We start from the raw sequence: 27339 nt of genomic DNA on the forward strand, positions 1-27339 counted from the left end.
TCTTAGAAGAAAACATAGGGGAAAATATTCATGACAATGGATTTGGCAATAATTTCTTAGATATGACACCAAAAGCACAGGCAACAAAAGAAAAAAATAGATACACTGAAGTACATATAAATGTAAAACTTTTTTGCACCAAAGTATATTATCAACAGAGTGAAAGGGCAACCGTGGAATGGGAGAAAATATTTGCAAATCATATATGTGATAAGGGGTTAATACCCAGAATATATAAAAGCTCCTATAACTCAAAAACAACAAAAAATAACCCAATTTTAAACTCAGCAAAGGGCTTGAATAGAGATTTCCTCAAGGAAAATATACAAATGACTAGGACGAACATAAAAAGATGCTCAATGTCACTAATCACTAAGAAATGCAAGTCAAAACCACAATGAGTTACCACATCACACTCATTAAGATGAATATTTTTTTAAAAAAGAAAAAAAACAAGTGTTGGCAAGAATGTTGAGAAATTGAAACTGATTTGCACTGTTGTGAGAATTAAAATGGAAAATAGTCTGTCAGTTCCTTAAAAATATAATTAACATATGATCCAGCAATTCTGCTTCTCGGTATACACCCAAAAGAATTGAAAGCAGGGTCTGGAATACATATTTTTTACGTTTCTTTCATAGCAACATTATTCACAAGAGCCAAAAGTTAGAAGCAAGCCAAGTGTCAATTGACAGATGATCAGAAAAACAAAATGTGGTATAAATATACAATGGAATATTATTCAGCCTTGAAAAAGAAAGGAAGTTCTGATAATTGCTACAACATAGATGAACCTTGAGAACTTTCTGCTAAGTGAAATAGACTAGTCAGAAAAGGGCGGATATTATATGATTCCACTTACATAAGGTACCTAGAGTAGTTTAATTTATAGAGACAGAAAGTAGAATGGTAGTTGCCAGGGGCTGGATGCAGGTAGGAATGGAGAGGTAATTTCTACTGAATACTGAGATTCAGTATGGGAAGATTTTTAAAATTCAAGAGAAGGAATGGTGGCGATGGTTGTATAACAATGAATGTACTTAAAGCCTCTGAATTGTACCCTTGAAATGGCTAACCATATCTTATAAAAAAAATTTAAAATTTCAGTAATGCATAAAATATTTATACTGCATCATGGTCAAGTTTGGTTTAATCCAGAAATGCAAAAATGATTTAATATTAGAAAATCTATTAGTAAATGAGGGAACTGAAGGAGAAAAAAAATGATTATCTCAGTAGATACAGAAAAAGCAGTTACAACCATTCAGCATTAATTATGATTTTAAAACAAAAATTCTAGCTTACTTAGAAGAAACTTTTAAAAACTCAATAATATTACCTACCCAAAACCTAAAGTTTAAAGTATTCCTTTAGATTCAAGAATAAGGTTGCTCACTGTGGCAGAGCTGTGAGCTGTTCTATATTATCTAGCTTCCTATCTCCCTTGTATTAAAATCGCCGTTTCTTCTATATGGACGCCTCTAAAAAGACTTATCTCAAGCCTTCCTTTGAAGCTAGGTGAGACCAGGCATGAGAATATGTTCTGGCCAATAAAATATATTCACAAATATAGTTTGGCAGTTTCAAGTAACTTTTCTTAAAAGACAGCTGGAACATGACTTTTACTCCCTTTTCTTCTTTGTCCCTTGCTCATCTTTCTGCCTGTAACATGGCTAGAGCTCTGGCAGATATATTAGACCAGTGATGGCAAACCTATGACACACGAACTCATTTTTTGGTTGATTTTTCTTTGTTAAATGGCATTTAAATATATAAAATAAATATCAAAAATATAAGTCTTTATTTTACTATGGTTGCAAATATCAAAAAATTTCTATATGTGACATGGCACCAGAGTTAAGTTAGGGTTTTTCAAAATGCTGACACGCCGAGCTCAAAAGGTTCGCCATCACTGTATTAGACCATGAGGATGAAAACCTCATGGGGTTGAAAAAAACAGTAGCTGGAAGGAGCCTGGGTTCCTGAGGACTGCTATGAGGAAGAGCAGCCACACTAACCTCAGTCTGCCTACTCTGGACTTTTACATAACTGAGGAATAATCTTCTGTCTTAAGCTCTTGCTATTTTGTGTCTCAGCTACTCACAGACAAACTAAACCCATTATTACTGCTTCTATTTGACATTTGACTGGAGGCCCCCTCAATGCAATAAGACAAGAAATTAAAAACAGATTTAATAAGATAATTTAGCCAGGTTGTTGAGTACATTTTCAATATATTAAAAGCACTTGTTAGTATCCACTAACATCAACAAATGAGAAGATTTAATTAAAAAAACATACCAGCAATAAGAATTATAACTTATCTGGGAAATAACCTAACAAAAGACCTTTATGTATTAAGATGACCAAACTTTATGAAAAACATAAAAGCAGATCTATATAAATGTATTATTTTCATAGCAGAAGGATTCACGATGTAGAGATGTCAATTCTTCCCAAATTGATCAATAAATTCAATGATATTCCCAAGCAGACAAAGCCAGTTGGCAAATTACAAGGGTAGATGACTTTATTAAAATACAGTGGAGGAGACAAATATGCCATTGGTCTCCAACCCTGGTTCTCCTCTGTCCAACCTCATCCTAAAATGTATATAAGCAAAGAGAATGGCCATGATGATGATAAAGAACAGCTGTGAGGAGGACATGCTCTACAATATGTGAAGCTAGAACTGCACTGTCCAATATGAGCCACATGACGCCATCGAACATTTGATTTGTGGCTACTTCAAATTGAGATGTGCTGACAGTGCAAAACACACATCTTATTATAAAGGCCTAGTATAAAAAAAGAATGAAAAAATCTCTATTTTTATTGAGCAGATGTTAAAATGATAATATTTTAGATATAGTGAGTTAAATATAATATATTAATAATTTTAACAGTTTCTTTTTTGAATTTTAAAAAAATTAAGTCTTTTATTTTGATATAATTATAAATTCACTTACTTGTTTTTTTTTAAATTCTTTTTAAATGTGGCTACTAGAGATAGATAAGTGGGACAATATAGAGAGTCTAGAAACAGATCAACATATATTTGAAAATGGGAGACAAAAGCAATGGCATTGCATATCAGTCAAGAAAGGATGTCAAGAAAAAAATAAAATAAGAACAAAACAAAAAAAAAGAAAGGATATCATACTTAATAAATGGTGCTGGGCCAATTGTTTATCCATATGAAAAAAAATATAATGGCATCTCTATTCATACCATACACAAAAACCAATTCCTATGGAATAACTATCTAAATATGAAAAATAAAATTTATAGAAAATATTTAGCATAATATCTTTATTATCTCAGGCCCTACAAGATTTTATAGGCAAGATACAAAAAGTACAAACCATAATGGAAACGATTGTTAAATTTAGTGATCTTATTTATCACTTAGCCCGAATAACTACATTACAGTATTACAGTTGTAAACTTCTGTACAACAAAACATTCTCTAAAGAGAGTGAAAAGGTAAGCTACAGACTGTCTAAGGTATTTTCCACAAATATAAATGAAAAAAAAATTTGTATCAAGAATAAATAACTCCTTCAAATTGATCTAAAAAAGGAAGGTAAACAATGCAGTAGGAAAATGGGCAAAGGATATGAACAAGCAGACTCTCAGAGGAAACACAAATACTCAACAGCCCCTCCCAACTGAAGTGTCAGTGGTGAGCAATTTACCAATATCTCATCCAAGTGAAGATGCCCAATGCCTGAGGTCCAGAAATTCACCTCCTGCACCTTATCCTAGAGAAACTCTCAAGTATAAGAACATTCTTCGTAGCACTGTTTAAATTGGCAACAAGCTCCATTGTTTAAAACCCGAATAAAGATACTTGGGATACTTGTACACATTGGATCAATATGGGGAGATCCAAAAACCTATTATATGAGTGAGTAAAAGGAAGTTGCTGAAGGACACGTACAACATACCATTTGAATAAATTTTCCATATATGCAAAATAATATTACATATTGCTTATGCAGCCATGTATAGTAAAAGTATGGGAACATGTCTGGAAGTGATAAACACCAAATGTTGACAGTGGTCACTTCAGAAGGATAGCAGGGCGATGGGATCAGGGAGGGCACAGGGCTTTCAACTCTAAATATAATGTTTCATTTATCATTAAAACACAATATGAACCCAATGAAAATATGGTCATGCAGTAGCATTGACAAAACTGAGAGATGGGTACATTGGTGTTCATAATATTATTCTCTATACTTTTCTATGTTTGTTAATATTTTTTTACTTTGGGAAAAAAAGAGAAAATTCACTGTCTATATGCCAGTAACAGATAATTTGGAACTATAATTTGTAAAATCATACTATTTAACATATAAAGTTGTGTTTTTTTAAAATATCTAGCTCTGGCTGGTATGCTCAGTGGTTAGAGCATCACCTCACGCACCAAAGGGTTGTGGGTTCGATTCCTGGCCCTGGTGGGATGTGTGCAGGAGACAACCAATTGATGTGTCTCTCACATCTCTCTCAATCTCTCTGTCTCTCTTTCTCTCCCCATCCCTCCATCCCTTCTACTCTAAAAAGCAATGGAAAAAATATTCTCAGGTGAGGATTAACAAAAATAAAAAATAAAATAAAAAATTGAACAATGTACCTAAGTCTAGCACTTCTCTGTAAGGGGGCAGGGAGAGCTTAAATGGGTGTTAATGTTTCTCAAAGGTCTCTGTGATGAACTAATGTGGGCACACTGGAGGCCTCTCTTAAAGTGCCCAAGTCCTGTGTTAAGGCTCTGAGCAGTTCTCTGGTAATGAAATTTATACAGTTTTCTTTAATCCAGCATTTTTCAAACATCTAACAGTAGAATTCTTCTTGTGTGAGTGGCCTCACCTTGGGGAAGCCTGATCCAGTGACCTCCAAGTTCCCTTCCAATTCTCACAGTCACCATTCTAGTTTTGGCTCTGCCAGTAACTTGCTAGATAACTTTGGCCAAATCACCTTTCCTCTTGGGCCTTAATTTATTAAGATATTATATGGGTGTGTGAAGTTTAGACTCTAAGCTCTCTTACCTGTTTCCAGCTCTAAAACCCCTCTTTGAAGCCCAGAATTAGGATGACATTTCCACTTATTCTTCCCCACTCAACTCTTTATTATTTAACTAAAAGCAGGTTCATGGTAGATGAATTGCAAAAAATGCACAGAAGCAAAATAAAAAAAAGAATTAAATGTACATGCCACTGTGGCCCTTTCTCCAAAGGTATGATGAGAGCCAGCATTTATGGAGCACTTATGTACAAAGCACTGTGCTAGGATAGGTCTATTCTTATCCTTATTTTACAGAAGAGGAGACTGAGGGTCAGAGAGGTAAAGTGTCCTGGGCAAGGTCAGACAGCTTGCAGGACTCTAACCCAAGTCTTCCTGACTCTACAACACATGTACTCAGCCACTACCACATACAGCCTCCCCATCTGAAGGGGGTCTTCATCCCTGGAGCCATTCCTTTCCTCCCGGTTCCCTAAGTCCTTCAGGATTCTCTCCTCTCCCCAGAGAAGATGTGGACATGATCTCCTCCAGGTCAGCACCATTACTGAAGAAGGATCTGTGTCCCTCCCCCAAACTCAGTCCACCTTATCTCTAGAAAAACTATGACTTGCCCTGGAGAGGGGGAAAAATAAGCCTCTCCCCACCCCAACTCCACCCCTCAAACCACTGGCCTGGGGGTAAATTCAGCAGGCTGTGGACACAAGGATGGTATGTATCTAAGTTTCACATAGACTATTGTCTTACGTGAATGTCCGATAAAGGAAGCACAATGGCTGCAAGATGGGGGCTGGGAGGTGAGATTTCCTAAGTGGAGATTCTAGAAGACAGGCCTGGAGTTCTGAATCCTGGGTCCTCCTGACAGACAGGCAGGCAGCCGGGGTGGGGACATGAGAGATAAATGTGGGGTGGGGAAAAACCCAGCCAGGGACACCAGCCCAAGAAGTTTGGCTGGGACTGGTCTGTTGAGAATGGGAAATGGAGGCAGGATGCGTTAGCAATGAACTTGGTCACTGCTTTAGAGTCTGAGGGGCTAGGGCAGCACTGTCCAACAGAAATATAATATGAGCCACATATATAATTTTAAATGTTCTAGTAGTCACATTAAAAAAATAGTAAATCTATGAAATAGATTGCTCTCACAATTAATGAGCTTCCCTTGGTCTTAGCAGTCAGGGGTTCCACACTCAAGTGCCCTCAGTGCCCAGGTAGGTAACAGAAACAAGGGGATGGCATATAAGCACACTTCATACTTTCCTACAAAAATAAACAGCATAGCAAACGCAATGTTCTGTTCATTAATGTGACTTCAGTGCAGGAATTCTAGGAAGGGTGGTGCCTGTGGCAAATTAGAGAAAGTACCGGGTCTAAGTTAGCTCTGGCGGACTTCTGCCTCCTAGGTATGGGAATCAGTGTTGCTAGAACTTCCAATTTTTGGAAAGAAGCTGGCAGTTGGGATTTTTAAAAGTTATTAGTCAATTCAAATTTTATTAAAAAACAACTGGGTGGGCCGGATCTCAACCTCTGGTCTTCTTCAAAACCTTACCCATGCCCTGGCCAGTGTGGCTCGGTTGGTTGAGCATTGTCCCATGCACCAGGAGGTTACCAGTTCAATTCCCGGCCAAAGGGACGAGCCAGGGTTGCAGGCTTGATCTACCAGGGATCATGCAGGAAGCAGCTGATTGATGTTTTTTTCTCTCTCTCCCTCTCCCTTCCTCTCTCTCCAAAAATCAACAAACTATTCTAAAAACAAACAAACAAACAAACAAAAAAACAAACAAAAAAACCTTGACCATGCTTTACAGAGGAGGAAATTGAGATTCAGAGTTGTTAAATATTTTCCCAACTTCACAGCAAAGACAAAGAACTAGTCTGGAGGTAATTTCTGCTACGTCTGCTAATAACCAACATCGATTTTTCTCTATTCTTATTGAGAATTTACTAGGTCCCAGGTTCTGTGCTGAATATATGACACCATGAAGAAGATGCTGTTTATGATGATGCCAGATTTAGACAGGGGAAGACCAGGCTCAGAAAGGTGGAGTAAATTGCCTAAGATGACACTGCGGGGCTTGAACCCAAGTCTGTGTTTGATACAAGACTCTAGATGGCCCCCACTGGCTCCACTCCCTACCACCTCACCACACTGAAGAACCAGCCTGGAGGCCAAGGCATCTGGTGGTTTTCAAGGTGAGGCTCCTCCAAAGGGCCTGGGGCTATGGGGTGGACAGCATCCTGCACCTCCACACTCCCCCCTCCCCCCACCTCCATTGTTTCATTCCTGTGAACTGGCTTCCGGTGAGATTTTGTTTGAAGAAAGAATGCCACTTTCATTTTACTTTTAACACAATGCAGACGGATCACGGATCACGAGAATTCTTGCTTCATATTACACAGTGTTTTACAAAGTATCATACTTTAAAAAGATACTAGCTTGTAAGAACATGTAATAAATAACTTCAAAATGCGGGTATTTAATTTTAAAGTGTGCGTTTTTTGTACTCATTCAATAGAAACTTATCTGGCCACTGGGTAAAGCTAGCAATAAAACTACTGGTCCCCAATGTGTTAAGTTTGAAAATTACTGATTGCCCAGGGTCCCTTGGTTTACAGGAGAAGAAACTGAGGCCAGGAGGTGGCAAGTGCCTGATGTCCCTCTGTAAGTCAGGACCAGAGCCAGGCAGAACTGGATCCTGGAGGTCCAGCCTGGCCTCCAGGCCCTGCCTGGGAAACTGCCCATTGGGTGTGCCAGGGCCTCCCTCCAGCTCCTCTGGCCTCTCTCCAGGAAGGGCCAACTGCTCTCTGTCTCACCACTTCCCGGGCTCTTCCTCATGCCTGTTTGGATAACTTTTTCACCCTTTCCTTCACAAGCTCTCTCTGAGGTATGGCTGCCTCTGCTGCCTGTCTCAGGGAATCCTGGGGCCTTGGCAGTGTGGCAGCCCAGGCTTGGCCAGTCTGGCGGCAGACAGTTCTCAAACAGTGGCTGTCTGGGCAGAGGGAGGCCTATTTACCCAGGGCAGGGCCCAGGCAGAGGCTGTAGCTTCCTCCCCATGCCACTGGCCCATACAGCCACTCAGCACACTGACTCGGCTCTCCCCATCTGTATTTGCTCATTCCACAAATATTTATGGAGTGCCTACTGTGTGCCAAGCACTGTTCTGCATGATGAGGATATAGCAAGACAGCCAGATACCCTGCTATAATGGAACTTACACTGTAGTAGAGGAGACAAATGATAAACAGACCAAGGAATGCAGCAGAGACTCCAGCACTGTAGAGGATAACAGGGTTGATACTGATGGGTGGAGGTGGGTCAGCCTTAGATCTAGGTGGTCAAGGAAGGCCACTCTCAGTGAGGAACATTGGAACTAAGACCCAAACTATGGGAAGAAATCAGTTATGGGAAGATCTGGAGAAAGGGTGTTCCTAGTAGAGGAAATAGCAAGTGCAAAGGCCCTGGGGCAGGAATGTGGTGTAACAGAAGGATAGTAAAAAGATCAGGGTGGCTGAAGTGGAGTGAGCAAAAAGGAGAAAGACAGGAGAGGCCAACAGAGAGACAGACAGATTCAGTTCCCCAGGGGCCTTTTAGGACAGGAGAAGATCTCAAGATTTCTGTTCAGAGTGACACAAGCTTCTGGGAGATGTTCGGCAGGAATTTTAAACATGATTGTATCCTGAATTTCTCCTCCAGCTTTAACTCTGCTTTTTCCCTCTGTGGCTTTCTGTCCCACGACTCTTATTTCCAGGTACACTTGAGAGTGTTTGAAATAGCATTCAATTATTCCCTTTACCTTTTTAATTTACTTTTTTTTAAATCAAAGCTATATAGGTACACAATTGAAACAAATCAAATAGTTCTATAAAGCTGAAACTATATAGCAGTAGTTGCTGGCTACTCTTTCCTGAACCTGATCCTCACCACCCAGAGGCAACTACTTGCAACTATGTTAGCTGGTCCCCCACCCCCTTACCCCCCTCTGGAGTTTTCCTCTGTATTTCTAGATATGATGGTTATGCTGCTACTTCTTGACTTTTCGGTCTTAGATGTAAGATGTTCATTTGCTGATAGGAAAGATCCTACACACTATTGCCCAATTTGGAGAGAAGTCAATATCATTGTTTTCATTGGCATAATTATGCCATTATCATTACTATAATTCACAGCTGATGTCATCTGTACATGAACTAAGGCCTTTCTTTTTTAAAAATATATTTTATTGATTTTTTACAGAGAGGAAGAGAGAGGGATAGAGAGTTAGGAACATTGATGAGAGAGAAACATCGATCAGCTGCCTCCTGCACACCCCCCACTGGGGATGTGCCCGCAACCAAGGTACATGCCCTTGACCGGAATCGAACCTGGGACCCTTCAGGCCAATGCTCTATCCACTGAGCCAAACCAGCTAGGGCTGAACTAAGGCCTTTCCATGTGTTATCTCGGTTACTCTTCACAATAACACTATAAGGTAGGTGACTCAACCTCTATGCCTCCATTTTCTCATCTATAAAATGGAAGTGACAATAATAGCACCTACCTCATAGGTCACTGTGAAGATAAAGAGTTAATATGTGTAAAGTCCTAGTAAGTATTCTATAAATGTCTACTCTTGTCACAACCCCCAGCGCACATCCATAAATGTACAGAAATAAAACAAAAGTTTTACACATGCAAAATTTACTCGCATTACATGATATACACTATGTTTTCTATCCTATTTTACTTAATTTAAAAATAATATGGTAATCTTTGTGAAATTTCATGAATCTATTTTTTAAAATACATTTTTATTGATTTCATAGAGGAAGGGAGAAGGAGAGAGAGATAGAAACATCAATGATGAGAGAGAATCATTGATTGGCTGCCTTCTGCACACTCCATACTGGGGATCAAGCCCCCAACGCGGGCATATGCCCTAACCAGGAATTGAACTGTGACCTCCTGATTCATAGATTGACACTCAACCACTGAACCACACTGGCCAGTCTCATGAATCTATTTTTGATTAATAACTCATGCTCTTTTCTGATGAACATTATACTTCAATAAAAATATTTTTAAATAGTATATTTTTATTCAAAGAAAAGGCAAAGAATGAAAATAAAAGAAACTGGTTTATTATGTTAATAGCAAATGTGCTAAAATTATTTTATCCAGCACAGTGAGGGTACATTAACAGATTTGAGACTCTAACAGCTTAGATACTGCTGATTTGTAATTTCTTATGAATACTGTTGAACTGCACTAAAGGAATACTATATCTGCCTAAAATCAAACATATGTGCTTCAAAAGCTTTTTAAAAATAATATTTGATATTTAAAGCAAAAGTCAGCAAACCATATTCCTGGGCCAAATCTGGCCCACTGCCTGTTTTTACAAATAAAGTTTTATTGGGGCCTGGCTAGTGTGCCTCTTTAATAAATAAATAAAAACAAAGTTTTATTAGAACACAGCCACACCATTCATTTATTTATTGCCTATGGCTGCATTTGTGCTACAAAAGCAGAGCTGAGTAGTTGCCACAAATCCCATCTGACCTGCAATATTTACTATTTGGTCTTCTATAGAAAAATTTACCAGCCCCTATATTAAAGTTACATTTCAAAACTCAAGCTTAAATTAAGTCTTATTCTACTTATTTCTTATTTTATATTATTTATTGGTCTAGCAAATTTTAATAATTACTTTTTCCCCAACATTTTACTTTGAAAAATTTCAAACCTACTAAAGGTTGAACGAATAGTACAGTGAGCACTCATGTATTCACACCCAAGATTCACCAATTGGTAGCATTCTGTCACAATTGCTTTAACACTACATATCTCTCTATGCACTTTTTAATTAAAATATTTGTTGCAAAAATTATATATTCACATACATATTTGACTCTGTGTGTGTGTGTGTGTGTGTGTGTGTGTGTGTGTGTGTGTGTATGTGCATGTGAACACACATGACCTCATGGCAGAAGTGGTCAACTGTATACCAACAAATTCATGCCCCCCACCCCCCATAGTTTAGAGATATTCCTGGGAAAACAGCTGCTTGCTAGGGACCACATATCCCAGAATCCTCTTCACTTGCCAAGGCCAAGTGACTAGTTCTCACCAATAGAATGTGAGTGGAAGTGATAAATGTCACTCTGGGCTAGAATCACTTCCGGGATCCCTGGGTCACTCTGAGACAGAGGTAAATAAACTTCTAATTTACATTTTTGGGTGTTTGTTCGTTAGCTAGTGTAGTTCTAACTAATGCAACCCAATAAATTGTGTGACCCATTAATGGCTCAAGATGGCAGTTTGAAACATACTGGTCTGGTCCTCTAGTTCGCTGAACATTTTTGAACCATAGTTCCTTTCATTAAATGTTTCATTGAAAAGTCAAAATGGAGCTTCTATGTTTGAAGCATCTTTACTGACTCCTCCAATGAATATTGTGTGATGATCACTAAGTAAGGCACATGCCTCCTCCATTTCTCAAAAGAAGAGGCGAGAGCCAGCAGAAGGACTAGAGTGAGGCCACAAACAGCTGCCCGGGGCCAGAGCCATTTCCCAGGTCTGTGGCCAGTGCAGGTCTGTTCTCTCCATCTCTATGCTTCCCATTTGCTCCCCACAGGCCCAAATCATAGACCAGGCACTGAGCACAAACCCCAGACATTTGAGAGCATCTGAAGGCTTAAAACTAAGCTTTGTCCTGACTCTCCAATTAGACAGTTGCATCCTGGAACCAGTTGCATATCCCTCATTCTGTTTGTTCCACAACAGCTAAATAATGCCTCTATTATTTACAGAGGAGGAAACTGAGATTCAGTAAGCATTCAGTCCCTTTTGCACAGTAGGTATAATAACAATAATAATAACAACAGTTAGAATTTACATAACACTTTCTATGTGCCAGACACATAGCACTTTACATATTAATCTCATTTAATTCTCACAACCCTATGAAGTGGATGTTATTATCATCAGCCCAATAGACAGATGAAGAAACTGAGGCACAGAAATTAAATAATTTGCCTTAGCCAGTTTTGCTCAGTAGTTAGAGCATCTGCCTACAGACTGAAGGGTCACGGGTTTGATTCCAGTCAAGTTTGATTCAGTTGCAGGCTTGATCCCCAGCCCCAGTCAGAGCACGTAAAGGAGGCAACCAGTGGATTTGTCTCTCTCACATCGATGTTTCTCTCTTGTCTCTCCCCTCTCCCTTCCATTCTCTCTCTCCCTAAAAAAAAAAAAAAAAAAAAAAAAGAAAGAAAGAAAGAAAGAAAGGAAGAAAGAAAGGAAGAAAGAAAGGAAGAAAAGAAGAATATATTCTTGGGTGAGGATGAACAACAAACAAACAAACAAACAAATAAATTAAGTAATTTACCCAATGCCACACAGCTAGTAGATGGCAATTTGAGCCTAGGCAGTCTGATTCTGACTGTGAGTCTGAGCTGCTATTATATAGCCCTTTAGATGCTACTATAAGAGGTAACAGTATAGGTAAAAGAATGGAGATTTGGTATGAATAGATTTTAATCACACATTTGCTGTGTGATGCAGGGAAACTTGTTTAACAACTCTGAATCTCAATTTACCTGGTTATAAGATGGGGATAATACTTCCCACCTTGATGGGTTATTGCAAAGATCAAATAGAGAAAACATATAAAGTAACCAGTATCCTGGTCGTTACATAACAGGGGGTTAAATAGAAACAAACTATTACTTCTTCTCGGGCCTACCCTTATGCTGGAGGCATGTGAGTCAGAAAAAAAATGGAAGGCATAGTTCCTGCACTTAAGCACCTCATAATCTTTATTTTTATTATTGACTTAGAGAAACATCACTTCTCTGTTCCACCCATTTATGCATTCATTGGTTGATTCTTGTATGTACCCTGGCTGGGGATGAAACCCGCCACCTTGGCGTATTGGAACGACGCTCTAACCAACTGAGCTACCCGGCCAGGGGGCATCTCACAATCTTTTTGGGAACAAGATAAATCATTCATGAAAGAATCAGAAAAGTCCTAAGATACTTCAATAAAAATTGGTTTAGTTGCAGTCAAATGTAGGTAAAAATCAGTGCAGTTTATGGCCAGGCTCTCGGCCTCTGTATTTGCTGTTCCTCCTCCCTCTCTTCTTCTAGTTTCAGCTTAGACATCAATCCACTACCCCAGGGTCAGAGGTCTCTGACCTCTCCCTGCCCCTTTCCCTAAGTCCGTTTGGTTCCCTTAGTGCCCTACTTGTCATATCACAGCACTGTCTTTGATTGCTGCTGGTCTGTCTACCCTACCACATTGGGCACTCTGCAAGATATGAAGCCACATTCTCTTCTCCTACATTCCCCAGTGCCTAGCTGCCTTGCATACCATAAGCCCCCAGTAGTTGTTCATTGAAGAAATGAACAGGTGAACAATGAATAGATGTAAAAGCCTTCCAAGTAGAGACAAGAGGCACTCTGGGCATCCATAGCCTCCTTTTATAAAATGAGACAAAGTAAGGCAATGGTTTCCGAATTCCAGCTGACCCAATAGCCAAAATCATACAAGGAACTTAACAAAAAATTAACGATTCTTGGAAGTCATCCCATGAAACTCTGTTTCACCAAGTCTGAAGTGGAGCCCCCAAATAGGTCAGTTTTAAAAAGTTTCCCACCTGCAGCCAGGTTTGTGACCCATTGAACCACAGGGGATCAAACTGAAATTGAGGTAGGATGGCAAGATGATGTAGACAGGGTGAAAGGGGAAAAGGGTAGGGAGACTATATTTTGGGAATGAGGGGAGGGAGCAGCATGCCTGATACCTGATACAATCCCATAGCCTGCAGTATCTGGGGTCCTGTCCTACTTTGGGCCCATCAACCCTTTAGGGAGACAAAGCACTTTATAGTTTACCTTTATCCTTCATTAGCTCATGGAATCCTCACAATAACCAAGGTTCATTTGATGGATGAAGAATTGAGGATCAGATTGCTTAAGTAAAGTGTCCACCATTGTATAGCTTTAAGTGGGTGGGCCACTTAACAGCCTCTGATCAAAGGAACTAGGCCTACTAGTATGTACCCAGGCTCATCTAGCACTTAGAAACAGATATAGTGCCCTGATGGAGGATTGTTGACCAGTGGCCAAATCACCCTGTCTCCTTACTGGTCCTGTTCTGTGTACTTACAAGTACTGCTATCCCAGCCCAGCCTAACCCATCTCATCCATCTATCCATCTTTTTATCTACTCACCCATCCGTCACCTCATCCATCCATCCACCCATCTATCTAGTTACTTATTCACCTACTCATCATATCCACACATTACTTCCATACATCCTATCTACCCATCCATCCATCCATCATCCCCACCATACCCACCCATCCACACATCACATCTATTCATTAATCCATCCACCCATATACCCACCTATCTATCTTCCCAATTATTCATTAATCCATTGGTCCCATCCATCCATCCATCCATCCATCCATCCATCCATCCATCTATCCATCCATCCATCCACCCATCCATCATCCATCAATCTATCTCTCCATTTCATTTCATTCTGTTCAATTCCATCCATCCACCAACACATCATATCCATTTATCAAACCATCTACCTATACACCCATCCATATATTCATTCATTCATTCATTCATTCATTTGTTGAATAATATAAACTCCATCAAGATCTACATGGGGCCAGGACCTGTGGCTGCCAGGAGTATAACAAGAAGAGTTAGACAAATACTGACCTTTCCCTCGAGATTTGAAATGCTTACAAAAATGACAAACTCCCGAAGGGTCAAAATATATACTCAAGGGAAGCTTACTGAAAGGAAAACAAGTGTAGGATATAACAAAGCCAGGAGTCAGGTTGGCACACAGATATGCACAGCATCCTATCCTTACATGGCTAAGATTGGCCCTGAACTTGGTGCTGGGCTATAATCTGGCACCCAAAGCAAATACTACAACATAAGAGTCACAGTATGCTAAATCATGGCAGACACTATCCAGCAGCTATTCCTGCTTCCCTACAACACAGTGGTGTTATATGTATCCAGAACACATTTGGAAATGTCTGGAGACATTTTTGTTTGGCACAACTAATGGGGAGGTGTGTGACAAGCATCTAGTAAGTTAAAGCAGAGATGTTGCTAGACAACTATTATGAGAATAAATAAAGAGACACAGAACATACATCCATCCAATCATCCAACCAATGTTTGTTGAATACTTGTTATGTTATTAGCACTGCACAGAGGCTAGGATGAAGGGATGGGAGTGGACATCCTACAAAGTGGACAGACCTCGGATATGGTGAGAGGCTGTAGGTACATTATCCTTTGGGAGGAAATCTACGGCCCTAGCCTGGGCTTGTAGCCTGGAGCTCTCCTCCAGAATCTGACCAGCCACATGAGTCTTCTTCTGGCGACTGTGTTTTAAATTAGTATGAAGCACCTAAGGCAAGCCCAGCCCTTTAGCTATGCAATCTCCTCTAATCACACCACCTTTTGTGAGATAGGTCCTGTTCTTCACTTTACAGATGAGGAAATAGATTCAGAGAGGGGAAGTGACTAGCCCAAGGTGGGATAGATCCCCAGGCTCTTTTTGATTCTTCAGCTCCTGCTATTGCCACGGCATCACAGATTCTGCTTGATGGTGGATCAGAGCTCTCCTGGAGCAGTCAGGAGATCAGTCCCTGCTTCCTTGAGGCCATCTGTCCTCCGCTAATGACAACATTAAGTACTACTTATTGAGTCCTTACCATGTGTGTGGTGCCAAGGTCTTACACCCTTGCTTTCTTTTAGTTATCCTAAGATACTCCATCTCAACTTTGGAGATAAGGTGACCAAGGCACAGAAATGTTGAATAATTTGTCTAAAGTCACAGAACTACAACTAAGATCTATAGGGTTCCAGAGGCCAAGCTCTGTGCATATGTGTGATTTAAGTTGGTTTATAAAAGGCACCTAATTTAAAAAAATCCAAAATGTACAAAAAAGAGTAAAACAAAGAGACATTCTCTTGAACCTCCCTCATGAGAACTGTTACCAGTCTCTTTGTGCCCTTCCACTAATTTTCTATGCAAATATAAACGTCTGTACATATATATGCGCATATCCATTTTGTTATCAGAAATGTAACATGCCATACACAATTCTTCAGCTTACTTTTTCACTTAATGTAACTTGGAGGTCCTTTCCTATCTGCACACAGACCTGCATTTATTTTCCACCATTGGGAGAGCATTCCATCCCGAAGATGCATCGTGCTCTATTTACCTAGCCTCTACGGTCCAACATTTGGGTTATTTCCAATTTTGGAGTCACCCCCCAGCAGGAGAGCCCGAACCCTTCACCATCAGTAACACATCTCCCTAACCTTGCATCTAAGTTGCACACCAGCATGAGATCATTCTCATTTTCCCACGCCCCACACTGTGCATTGCTTTATACCACTAACCCTTGCTGAATTATCCAGAGCTGATGGCCCTCATCAGAGGGGCTGGCCACCTCCCCACTTGGGTCCCATCCCACCTAGACCATGACCCAGCTCAACAACCAAGCCCAGCAAGGCTCTCCATGGGCTTTAGTTTGTCCTCCAGGCAAAGTGGGGATGATGCTTCCAGCCCCACCCCTTGTGAAATTTTGGAAGAACCCCTGGTATGCATCCCCAGGAAAGCAGTCTCTCTGGGTGGAAATGAGCCAAGCCACTGTGCTAGGACTCCTGCAGGCTCTCCTAGCACTTCCCATACCAAATCCGCCATGCCCCTGTTTGAAAGCTTAGTAAAGCAAGTCACATGCTCCCCCCTGGGCTTCCAGCCCTTCTAAAAGAGCCTTCAGAGGATCTTTGGTCCCCTCAGAAACACATAAGGAGGCATCCCATGGTTTCCCAAACTTAACCATGATCCCGCCCGATTCAGTCCTCCCCCAGTTCCAACCGCTGGCCCCACTCACCATAGGGACTCTCCACTGGAGCCCCAAGGGGCGTGTTCACACTGACCATGGCCGAACCCACCCAGCCGGAGACCTGGGGGCATGGAGGAGCTGGGGCCCCACACACAGCAGCAGTGAGAGCCAGTCCACCAGGAAGGCAGGAGTGCAGCCAGCTGCCACCGCCCGGTTATCTTATTGATTCTTCTAATCACCCAATGTGGGTGGATACGTTAAAGAGTAACCAGTCACTTAGGGAACCTGTGGCTGGGGACTGTCACTGTTGCCATGGCAACGACAACCTGCGAGATCCGGGGTCCACTTGGGCCCCAATCCCGCACTCTGGGGTTGGGGACACCTGATGCCAGAAGTAGGGGATACCAGCTCCCCCACCCCCAACTTGAGAGAAAGGACTGGCCAGGAGGGAATGGGGAGGTGAGAGTCCAACCTGGGTTGGGTTTTATGACTCCACAGAATGGGTGTGGCAGGAGGTGGGAGGGAGGAGTAGAGGAGAAAAAGGGGGTGGAGGACTGTAACATGTTATTAAGCACCCACTGGATGCTAGGAGATGCATATTGGCATTGCCACATTTAAAATATGTTTTATTTTTTATTGATTTCAGAGAGAGGAAGGGAGAAGGAGAGAGGGATAGAAACATTAATGATGAGAGAAAAATAATGGATTGGCTACCTCCTGCACGCCCCCTACTAGGGATTGACCCTGGGCAGGTGCCCTAACTGGGAATCGAACTGGGACCTCCTGGCTCATGGGTCAATGCTCAACCGCTGAGCCACACTGGCCAGGCTACATTGCCACATTTAAAATAAACCTTGACGAAAGTTGCTGCTTGAAGTCTCATAGTTGGTACATAGATGGGTTGGAATTACAACTCCTCTTCATCTAACATATTTATCGAGCACCTACTGTATACTAAGCTCTGTGTTAGGTTCCAGTGGTATAGAAATGAGCAAAGTAGACATCATCCCTACACCCATGGGACTTGTGGGCTAATGGAGAAAATGGGCATTAGTCAGATAATATTAAAAATATTATTGCAAACTGATGCATGCTTGCAGGGATGGAGAAACACAGGTCTGATTCCAAGCCCACGGACCAAAGACATTCTGCCCACTCCCTCCACTGGTCCATTGGTCTCCTTCCCCATTTAAAAGGTAGCTTGCTGCCAAAATCTGCATTCTGGCCTCTGAATGCAGAGCCATCTTGTGTTTTAGCTCGCTTGCATACTAGACACCTGCTACCTGGTTTTTGGGGTATAGTCCCAATGTTGGGTCTCATAGCCTGATTTGGGGTTCAGGTCTTCTTCATGTTAGAGAGAGGTCCAAAGAGAGGCAGTAAACCTTTGGACTCAGAAGAACAGAACACTTAGCCCTACCATTGTCTTGCTATATGGTTTTTGGTAAACAATGTCATTCCCCTATAGAAATACCCACCTCAGGCACTGCTCCACTTCTATGCTAGCTAATTGATACATTCCTCTCTGTTCACACTCTCTTTTTTCCAGTGCGCTTGCTCAGTCACCTCAAAGGGAGCTCTGGTCCCCTGAACAATGGGGCTGTATCCAGTTCTTCATTCCTTCTATTTTATCCCTACCTGTCTCACCTTCCTGTCTTCTTTCCCTTTTGCTCACTTTAAAGCCACAGTTTATGCCCTGGCCAGTGTAGCTGAGTTGGTTGAGCATCCTCCTGTGCACCAAAAGGTCGCTGGTTCAATTCCTAGTCTGGGCACATACCCAGATTGTGGGTTCAATCCCTGGTCGGGGTACATGGTTGGGGTATATGCAGAAGGCAACCAATCAATGTTTCTCTCTCTCTCTCCCTCTCCCTTCCTCTCTCAAATCAATAAAAAATATTAAAAATAGTAAAAATAAACCCCATTTCTATCTCTCTTCTCTCTGATCCTTTCCAACCACCTGACAAAAACCCAAGCCTGAATGAACCTAAGTGACTTGGTTTTATCATGCCTGCATACCAGAAGCCAGAAAATGCTAAGAAAAAAAACACTCAAAGGATGGATGGGAGCCACCATAGTTTCACAATCACCAACTTCCACATGGTACAGAGCTTCTGCTGTCTCTTCTCCTTGATCTTCTATTCTCTACCTCTGTATCAAATCCTTCCTCTCCTCAAACCTTTTCCATTCTTATCCTCAGCAGGATGAGACTTTACTTTCCTCACATAGAAAACAGAAGCCTGAAATCCGGACCTGCCTCAACTCCCCACAAAAATTCACCTACATTTGCACTTTGCTCACCTCCTTTTTCCAGATCCACATAGGTCTGGAAATATTAGTCAGATAATATTAAAAATTTACCCTTTCCACTGCTCAGGTGTCCCATATGACTATGTGTGATTCCTCCTATAGTATATTCAACCTCTCCCTCTTTAGACTTTTAAAATCAACTTTATTGAGGTATAATTTCATATAGTAAAAATGTACCCTTTGTAAGTGCACAGTGTTGTAAACTTTGGGAAACGTACTCCCTTTATTCCTCTGCAATCAATCCCCCAGGCACCTCCCACTCCAAGCAACTATTGATCTGCTTGCTGTCACTCTAGAATATTAGTATTTTCTAGAATGTCATAGAAATAGAACCAGATGGCATTTACTCTTTTGTGTCTGGCATGTTTGTGAAATTCATTCATCTATGCTCATGTCCTTTTTTTTTTTTTTTTTTTTGCTAAGTAGTATTCCATTGAATGGATATAATACAACTTGTTCACCCATTCACCTGTTGATAGACATTGAGGTTGTCTCCAGTTTGGACTATTATGAACTAAGCAGCTATGTATATTCACAAACAAGTCTTTGTATAGAAATATATTTCATTTCTCTTGGTTAAATTTCTAGGAAAGGAATTGCTATTTGATATGGTATGTTATGTTTATGTTGAACTATAAGATACTCCCAAACTATTGTCCAAAGTGGCTGTACTATCTTGCATTCCTGCTAGCAGAGCAAGAGAGCTCCTATTTCAGTGATGGCGAACCTATGACACGCGTGTCAGAGGTGACACATGAACTCATTTTTTTGGTTGATTTTTCTTTGTTAAATGGCATTTAAATATATAAAATAAATATCAAAAATATAAATCTTTGTTTTACTATGGTTGCAAATATCAAAAAATTTCTATATGTGACACGGCACCAGAGTTAAGTTAGGGTTTTGCAAAATGCTGACACGCCGAGCTCAAAAGGTTCGCCATCACGGTGCTGTCCTCTCCTCTGTTTTTACTCTTTTTACTTATGCTCTCCCCTCTGTCTGAAGTGCCATGTCCCCTGCATGTCACCAGACTGACTCTTGCTCCTTTAAAAAGACTCAGCTCAGCCCCTACCCTCATTCCATCCCATCCCAGGCTAGGAGACTTCCCTGGAATCCCGAGTCCCTGCCTGAGTCACCGTCCCAGTACTTAACCCTTTGACTGGACTTGGTGATCAGTTTTCTAATCCATTCATCTACTGATGGGCACTTAGGCTGTTAAGTTAGGGTTTTTCAAAATGCTGACACGCCAAGCTCAAAAGGTTCGCCATCACTGTCCTATTTGCTCCACATCCTGATCACCACTTATTATTGTCAGTTTTTTTTACTTTAACCATGTGCTGTGATCTTTCCTTTTGATTTTGTTTTAAACTAGTTTTAAATGAACAAAGTAATAAATTCACATGTTAACAAAATTGTACAAACAGCATATAATGAAAAATAAACCTTTTTCTTACCTTAGTTTCCACATCACACTCTATTAAACGTTTAAACAAATTCTTGTATATATTTCCAGAGATTATACACATACACTGTTGGGGACTGAATTGTGTCATCCCAAAGTTCATATGTTAAAACCCTAACCCCCAATCTGTATTTGAAACTAGGACCTTGCGTGAAACTAGGACCTTTTTGGAAGTAATTAAGTTTAAATGAGCCTGGCTGGCATGGCTCAGTGATTGAGCATTGACCTATGAACCAGAAGGTCACAGTTCGATTCCCCATCAGGACACATGCCGGGGTACAGGCTCCATCCCTTAGTGGGGGGCACGCAGGAGGCAGCCAATCAATGATTCTCTCTCATCATTTAAGTTTCTATTTCTCTCTTTCTCCTTCTCCCTTCTTCTCTGAAATCAGTAATAATAAAAAAGATTAAATGAGGTCATAGGGGTGGAGTTCTGATCCCATAGGATTAGTGTCCTTATAAGAAGAGATTTGAGAGAGCTCTCTCTCTCTGCCATACAGGGACACCGTTAGAAGGCACTTGTCTGCAAACCAAGAAAAGAGCTCTCCAACTATACTGGCACCCTGAGCTCAGATTTCCAGCCTCCAGAACCATGAAAAAATAATTACCATTGGTTAAACCATCCCATGGTATTTTGTTATGGCAGCTTGAGCTAAGACATACACACAAATGTAAATGCATATAAATACATGAGAACATATTAGACACACTGTTCTGCCACTTGCTCCCCCACCGTTAGTATATAAGGGCTATCTCCATACTAGCACACCTACCTCGTTCTGTTGAGTAGCTGTGTAGTATTCTATTGTGTGAACATCCTATAAGTGATTTTGCCAGTGTCCTGTTGCGGAATATTTAGGTTGTTTCCAGGCTGTTGCCACTACAAACAGCAACTGTCTTCATACCTGTGTCTTGACTCACATGGTGGGGAGTATATCTCTAGGACAAATTTTTAGAAGCAGAATACTATCAATATTTAAACATGCGATTATATCTCTTTTATAAAAAAAAAAAATCCCTCCCCCTACCTGATTTGGCTCAGTGGATAGAGTGTTGGTCTGCAGACTGAAAGGTCTCGGGTTCGATTCTGGTCAAAGGCACTTACCTGGGTTGTGGGCTCGATCCCCAGTAGGGGGTGTGCAGGAGGCAGCCGATCAATGATTCTCTCTCATCATTGATGCTTCTATCTCTCCCTCTCCCTTCTTCTCTGAAATCAATAATAATATATTTTTAAAAATTCCCTCAATAACGTCTTTCCCCAGCTCACCTACTACATCTGCTCTCTCCTCCCTTTGCTGCTAAACTTTTAAAATAGCGGTCTACACTAGCTCTACTTTCCCTACCTATAGCATAGCCTCCCACTCCCCTCCATACACACCACTAAGTCTTCACTGGCAGTTAGAATGACTTCATGTCTAAATATTCAATGGATACTTTGCTAGACCCCCAGCAGGATTTGACAGTTAACCACTCCTCCTTTTAATAACCTCTTCCCTTAGCATCCATTCTACAATAGTCTTTTGTTCCTTTTCCTCTTTATCTCTTGACAGGTCATGTTTTTCTACCTGTCCTTAAATACTGGAATTACTCAGGGTTTAGTTCTAGATTTACTGGTGTTTTTTTCCCCTCCTTACTCTATTATCTCTCTTCCCATAATCTCATTCATTCCTATGACTTTATGGCCACCCATACACCTTATACCCGTGCCTCCCAATTCTGTATCTTCAACCTAAATTTCTTCTCTGGAGTCCAGATTCCTACTATTACCTCCTAGATACCTCTACTTATATGTTTCACAGACATCTCAAGTATAATATGCCCCTAATTTCTCTTTGCTACCATCAAAATTCCTCCCCTATACTTTTCATCTTGATAAAATGGTGCACTGATCTACTCTCATTCCTTTATACCCAAACATTACAAAGTCCCCTCAAATCCCACTTCTTAAACATCTCAAAAACATATCCACTTCTCTTTGTTTCTAATGCCACTACCTTGGTTCAAGCCATCTTCATTTCTCACCTGGATTACCAAAATGCCCCTACCTCCCACCTCAGTTCCCACTCTTACACTCATCAAATCTTTTCCCCATTAATATAGCCAGAATTATCTTTTCAAATGCAAATCTGACATGTCGCTCCACTATTAGAATCTTGCTATGCCTCCCCATTTTCCTCAAGTGAAGCTCCAAGGTTGTTCATGATTTGGCCCCTGCCTCCCTTACCAGGATCATCTCACTCCCTTTCCCTCAACACCCAGCAGGTCTTCTTTAATCCCTGATATTGCCATGTGCTCTCTCCCCCAGCTTCCCATCCACATTGTCATCACTGCCTCAGAGCCTGACCAGCTTCTCTTCTTCGCCAAAAAACATCCTTCTGCAGGAAGACTCCCATGACTACCCATTATAGTTTAGAACACACTCTTGCAATTCCCCGTTCTTCTTCCAGGTAGCACTTCCTGCCATTGTAATAGTACTAGAGGCCCGATGCATGAAATTCGTGCAAGGGGCTTGGCCCTCACAGCCCCGGCTTCATCTGGAAGGTCGTTCAGACGGTCATTCTGTTGTTTGGTCTAATTAGCATATTAGCTCTTTATTATATAGGATATTTGTATTCATCTTCTGTTTAATGGCTAACTGTCCCTCTAGAATTATAAGCTCCAGGAATACAGGAACACTACAGATCTCAGGGGTTGACAATGTTTCTGTAAATATTTTAGGCTTTGTGAGACATGCAGTTTTTTGCAACTACTCAGGTTTGCTGTGGAAACCTGAAAGCTGCTATAAAACATATATAAACAAATGAGCATGGCTGTGTTACAATAAAACTTTATTGAGAAAAACAGGCAGAGAGCTGGATTTGGCTTATGGGCCATATTTTGCCCACCCCTGATCTATATTAATGGCCACTGTTCTCAGAGCTGATAGTTTTATAGCACTTACTATGAGCAAGGCACTGTTTTAAGTGGTTTCCATGTATACATTCACTTAATGGTTTGGATGACCTCATGAGGCAATTCTATTCGTGTCCTCATTTTCAGATGAGACTGAGAGCTCACAGTAACTTACCCAAGCACATCCAGCCACTAAGTTAAACTTGTACGTAGGCAGTCTGGCTCCAGAGCCTATGCTCTTAACCAGGGGTCCTCAAACTACAGCCCGCGGGCCACATGCAAATACAAATATTGTATTTGTTCCCGTTTTGTTTTTTTTACTTCAAAATAAGATATGTGCAGTGTGCATAGGAATTTATTCATAGTTTTTTTTTAAACTATAGTCCCGCCCTCCAACGGTCTGAGGGACAGTGAACTGGCCCCCTGTTTAAAAAGTTTGAGGACCCCTGCTCTTAACCTTCTTGGTTGGTGAATGTATGAACAAATGAGTAATCAAATGAGATTGGGGTGTGGAAATCTTCAAAAAGTATAATATACTACAGAGGTTTGCAAGTTGGAACAGAGCTTAACAAGCCAGAATACTGAGGTCAAGGGAGATATAACAGCAGACGAATCCCATGTCTGCTCTTTACTAGCTATGTGACCTCACATATACTATTTGATTCAGGTTGCCACTTACATTTCCAGAACATTTGGGAAATTGACATAGGGTTGGCAAGCCCTTTTCTCCTCCCAATGTAAGGACATTAATCACTTTATTAAAAACCTAAGATTTATTATCACAATTATATTATAAATGAAGGAACATTTTAATATCCACACCCCAAATAAAGTAGGAAGATTATAATCTGAGAATAATGAACTCACAACAGTGCCCTGTTTCTCTTATTTCACGCATTTCCAGCATTTGGAAAGGGGCACTCAGTCGAAGCCTCATTTTTCCTCTCTGTGAAATGGAGCCGTGCTATGGAAACATTGCGCACAGGCACTGATCTAGCTGATGTGCTTGGAGTAAAGTAGGGGCTGAGGGGCTGTTAGCCCCTCCCCTAGTCTTCCTCCTGAGCTGATTTTCTCCTCACTCAATTCCTTTCTCTCTTCTTCTCTTCTGGGAGCTGAGAGAAAGAGGGACCAGAAAGAGCCAGGGCATCTAATCTCAAAGGACTTTACTGGGGATGGAGGGGTGACATGCACAGGTTGTGGCGTAGGTGGGAATGACCAAAAGAGATGAAAACTCACTCGTGGGAAAATGCAAGGACCCTAGGGAAAGGAGCTGTTTCCATCCTGGTCTTCGAAGCTCTCTCCAGCCAGGTAGGGTGTGGGCCCCAGCTGGAGGGCAAGGTCTGAGGAAGAAATTTTACTATCTCTGGAGACAAAAGAACTTTTGTGTGTTAACGGTATCTGGGTGGGGAAAGGTGGGGAAAGGGGAAGTGGTTAATGGGAATGAGAAAGAATTCTACAGGAGAAATACAGGGTAAGACAGATAGGGACAGAGCTGGCAAGTAGATGAAAGGGAGAGACTAAAGCAGAGAGGCTGAAAGGGGGGAAGGGTAGGATAGATCCAGAGAGAGTTACCCCTGGCAAACTTTGGGGTGCCAGAGCCTGAGCTCCAACCTGAGTGCCTTGGCAGACAAGCTGTGCAGCTCTAAGTCACACCTCTTCACTGAGCCTCAATGTGCCCATGTGTGAAAGGGGGGGCCTGGACCCTGGAGTGGCTCTAGTAATATGAAATAGGAGTGGGGGTGTTCACAAGCTAATTTCAATTATTTTTTTTAAAGTTCAGACCTAAAATGTTCCCAACTCAAGGAGGGGATCACAGGTCTTCTGGTTAATAGCCAGAAGCTAGTTGGCAATTAACTGGTTAATAAAGGTGGTTTTCAGGATTAAGGTTATTTAATAGATACCTTTTATTGGATGGCAAAAGACTTGTGAGTTTGAGGCCTGAGAGTCACAAAACTGCTGCCACTGTTCCTTCCAACCATGGCTCTCTGAGAAATGAGTCAATTAAAAACGCAGGCCTCCTTCCTGGAGGCCAGAGAAAAGAAAGATGCAACTGACTAAAGAAGGAAGGCAAGGCAGTCGTTTTCTTCTGGCACATGCTAGACATTTAGAAAATGCAATCGGGAAGAAAAATTCAGATCAGTGGAGGGAGTCCAATTCATGTCTTCAAAAATTTTTTTCCTTGACCCATCTTTAGGGAGGGACCCTTAGAGGATCAGGCCCACTAAAGGCCCGCCAGAGCACAGGAAAAATTTAGAACCACAGGAGCCGGTTGGATTTGAGCCCAGAGAAGCACATATTGCTATTGCAGTTGCCTTGGTAACTGGGGGGGCAGGCAGAACATGGCCTCCCCATCTTGTATGGAGCCTCGCCGATCCAGTTGCCCCTGGAAGAGAAAAGGTCCCAGGGAGATGGGGTCAAGAGACACAAAAGAGTTGTGTGAACAACCTTCACACGGGATTCCAAATCTCAGCACCACCACTGGCTGACGGTGCGACCTTGGGCAAGTCACATCTGCAAGCTTCAGTTTCTTCATCTGTACAACCAAGAGAAGACTTCCCTCTGTCTAGCGTAGGGATGCTGTGAAGATGAAATAATGCAGCCACATGTGCATGCACCTAGCACCATGCCTGGCAAATAGGTGACTCCCCAGTAAGTGATGGTTTTCTTATTCTTTCCACCACCCCTTACCCCAACTCAGGCAGATCTAAGTTCTGGGCCTGGGTCTGGATTCTGCCACCTGTCAACTGGTGACAGAATAAACCATCTCATTTCTTGAGATTGTATTTTGTTCTTTGAATAAAATAAATAAATGAAATGGTATCTGTAAAAATTATGTGAAGACTCTTTGTAACTTGTAAGGGTTCTGTGCAGCCCGGCCAGTGTGGCTTAGTGGTTGAGCATTGACCTATGAACCAGGAGGTCACAGTTCGATTCCTGGTCAGGGCACATGCCCGGGCTGCAGGCTCGATCCCCAGTAGGGCGTGTGGGAGGCAGTCAATCAATGATTCTTTCTCATCATTGAGGTTTCTATCTCTTTCTCCCTTTCCCTTCTCTCGCTGAAATCAATAAAAACATTTTTTTAAAAAAAGAGTTCTGTGCAAAGGAGAGCTCAAATAATGAGATGATGAGTGTAATTCAGTCATGGGGGATGTGCCCATGAAGCCTCCTCATGGCCACTGCTGGACATTTATTTCTTCCATGGCCTTAGCCCAAATCTATCCTACCTGCTCCTGAGTTAATCCTTTCAACTGACCACGGCCTTTAGGAGGAAGGGGAATGAGGAGCCATTTCTTAATGGTTACAGACTTTCTCTTTGGGGTGAATAAAAAGTTTTGGAAATAGTGGTTGTACAACATTGTGAATGTAATTAATGCCACTGAACTGTACACTTAAAAATGGTTAAAATAGCAAATTTTATGCTATATATATATTTTACCGCAGTTTTTACAAATTAATAATGTAATCCCCTGGCCGGTGTGGCTCAGTTGGTTGAGTGTCAGCCCATGCACCAAAAGGTCACCAGTTTAATTCCAAGTCAGGGCACATGCCCAGGTTTCCAGTTTGATATCCCAGTCGGAGTGCGTACAGGAGGCAACCAATCAATGTTTCTCTCTCACATCAATGTTTCTCTCTCTCCCTCTCCCTTCCTCTCTAACATAAATATAAAATAATTAAAATTTAAATTTAAAAATATATTTTTAAAAACTAATAATGTAATATAACAAAATCCACTGAATTTTACACTTCAAATGGATGAGTTGTATCCTATATAAATTATACAT

The 27339-nt window shown here is 41.3% G+C and overlaps 1 protein-coding gene and 1 long non-coding RNA gene across 6 annotated transcripts in view; one reads left to right on the forward strand and one right to left on the reverse strand.

Moving 5' to 3' along the window:
• The window catches only part of LOC102240843, a 47620-nt gene that overhangs the window by 11217 nt on the left and 9064 nt on the right, over positions 1–27339 (forward strand). For 4 of the 5 annotated variants that reach the window (XR_001363074.1, XR_001363072.1, XR_001363070.1 and 1 more), the window contains one exon: positions 6958–7398. The exons of the other annotated variant lie outside the window; for it this stretch is intronic. This is a non-coding gene — a long non-coding RNA (uncharacterized LOC102240843). Of the gene's footprint in view, positions 1–6957; positions 7399–27339 lie in introns of those variants that run through there. 5 annotated transcript variants of the gene reach the window in all.
• The window catches only part of R3HDML (R3H domain containing-like), a 9210-nt gene continuing 7628 nt past the window's right edge, over positions 25758–27339 (reverse strand). Inside the window, exon 5 of the mRNA XM_005871242.2 lies at positions 25758–25940. Coding sequence (XP_005871304.1) covers positions 25808–25940 — 133 coding nt within the window. The 3' untranslated portion in view covers positions 25758–25807. The remainder of the gene's footprint in view (positions 25941–27339) is intronic.

This window comes from Myotis brandtii, unplaced genomic scaffold (genome assembly GCF_000412655.1).
Source record: "Myotis brandtii unplaced genomic scaffold, ASM41265v1 scaffold333, whole genome shotgun sequence".
NCBI classification, from domain to species: domain Eukaryota; kingdom Metazoa; phylum Chordata; class Mammalia; order Chiroptera; family Vespertilionidae; genus Myotis; species Myotis brandtii.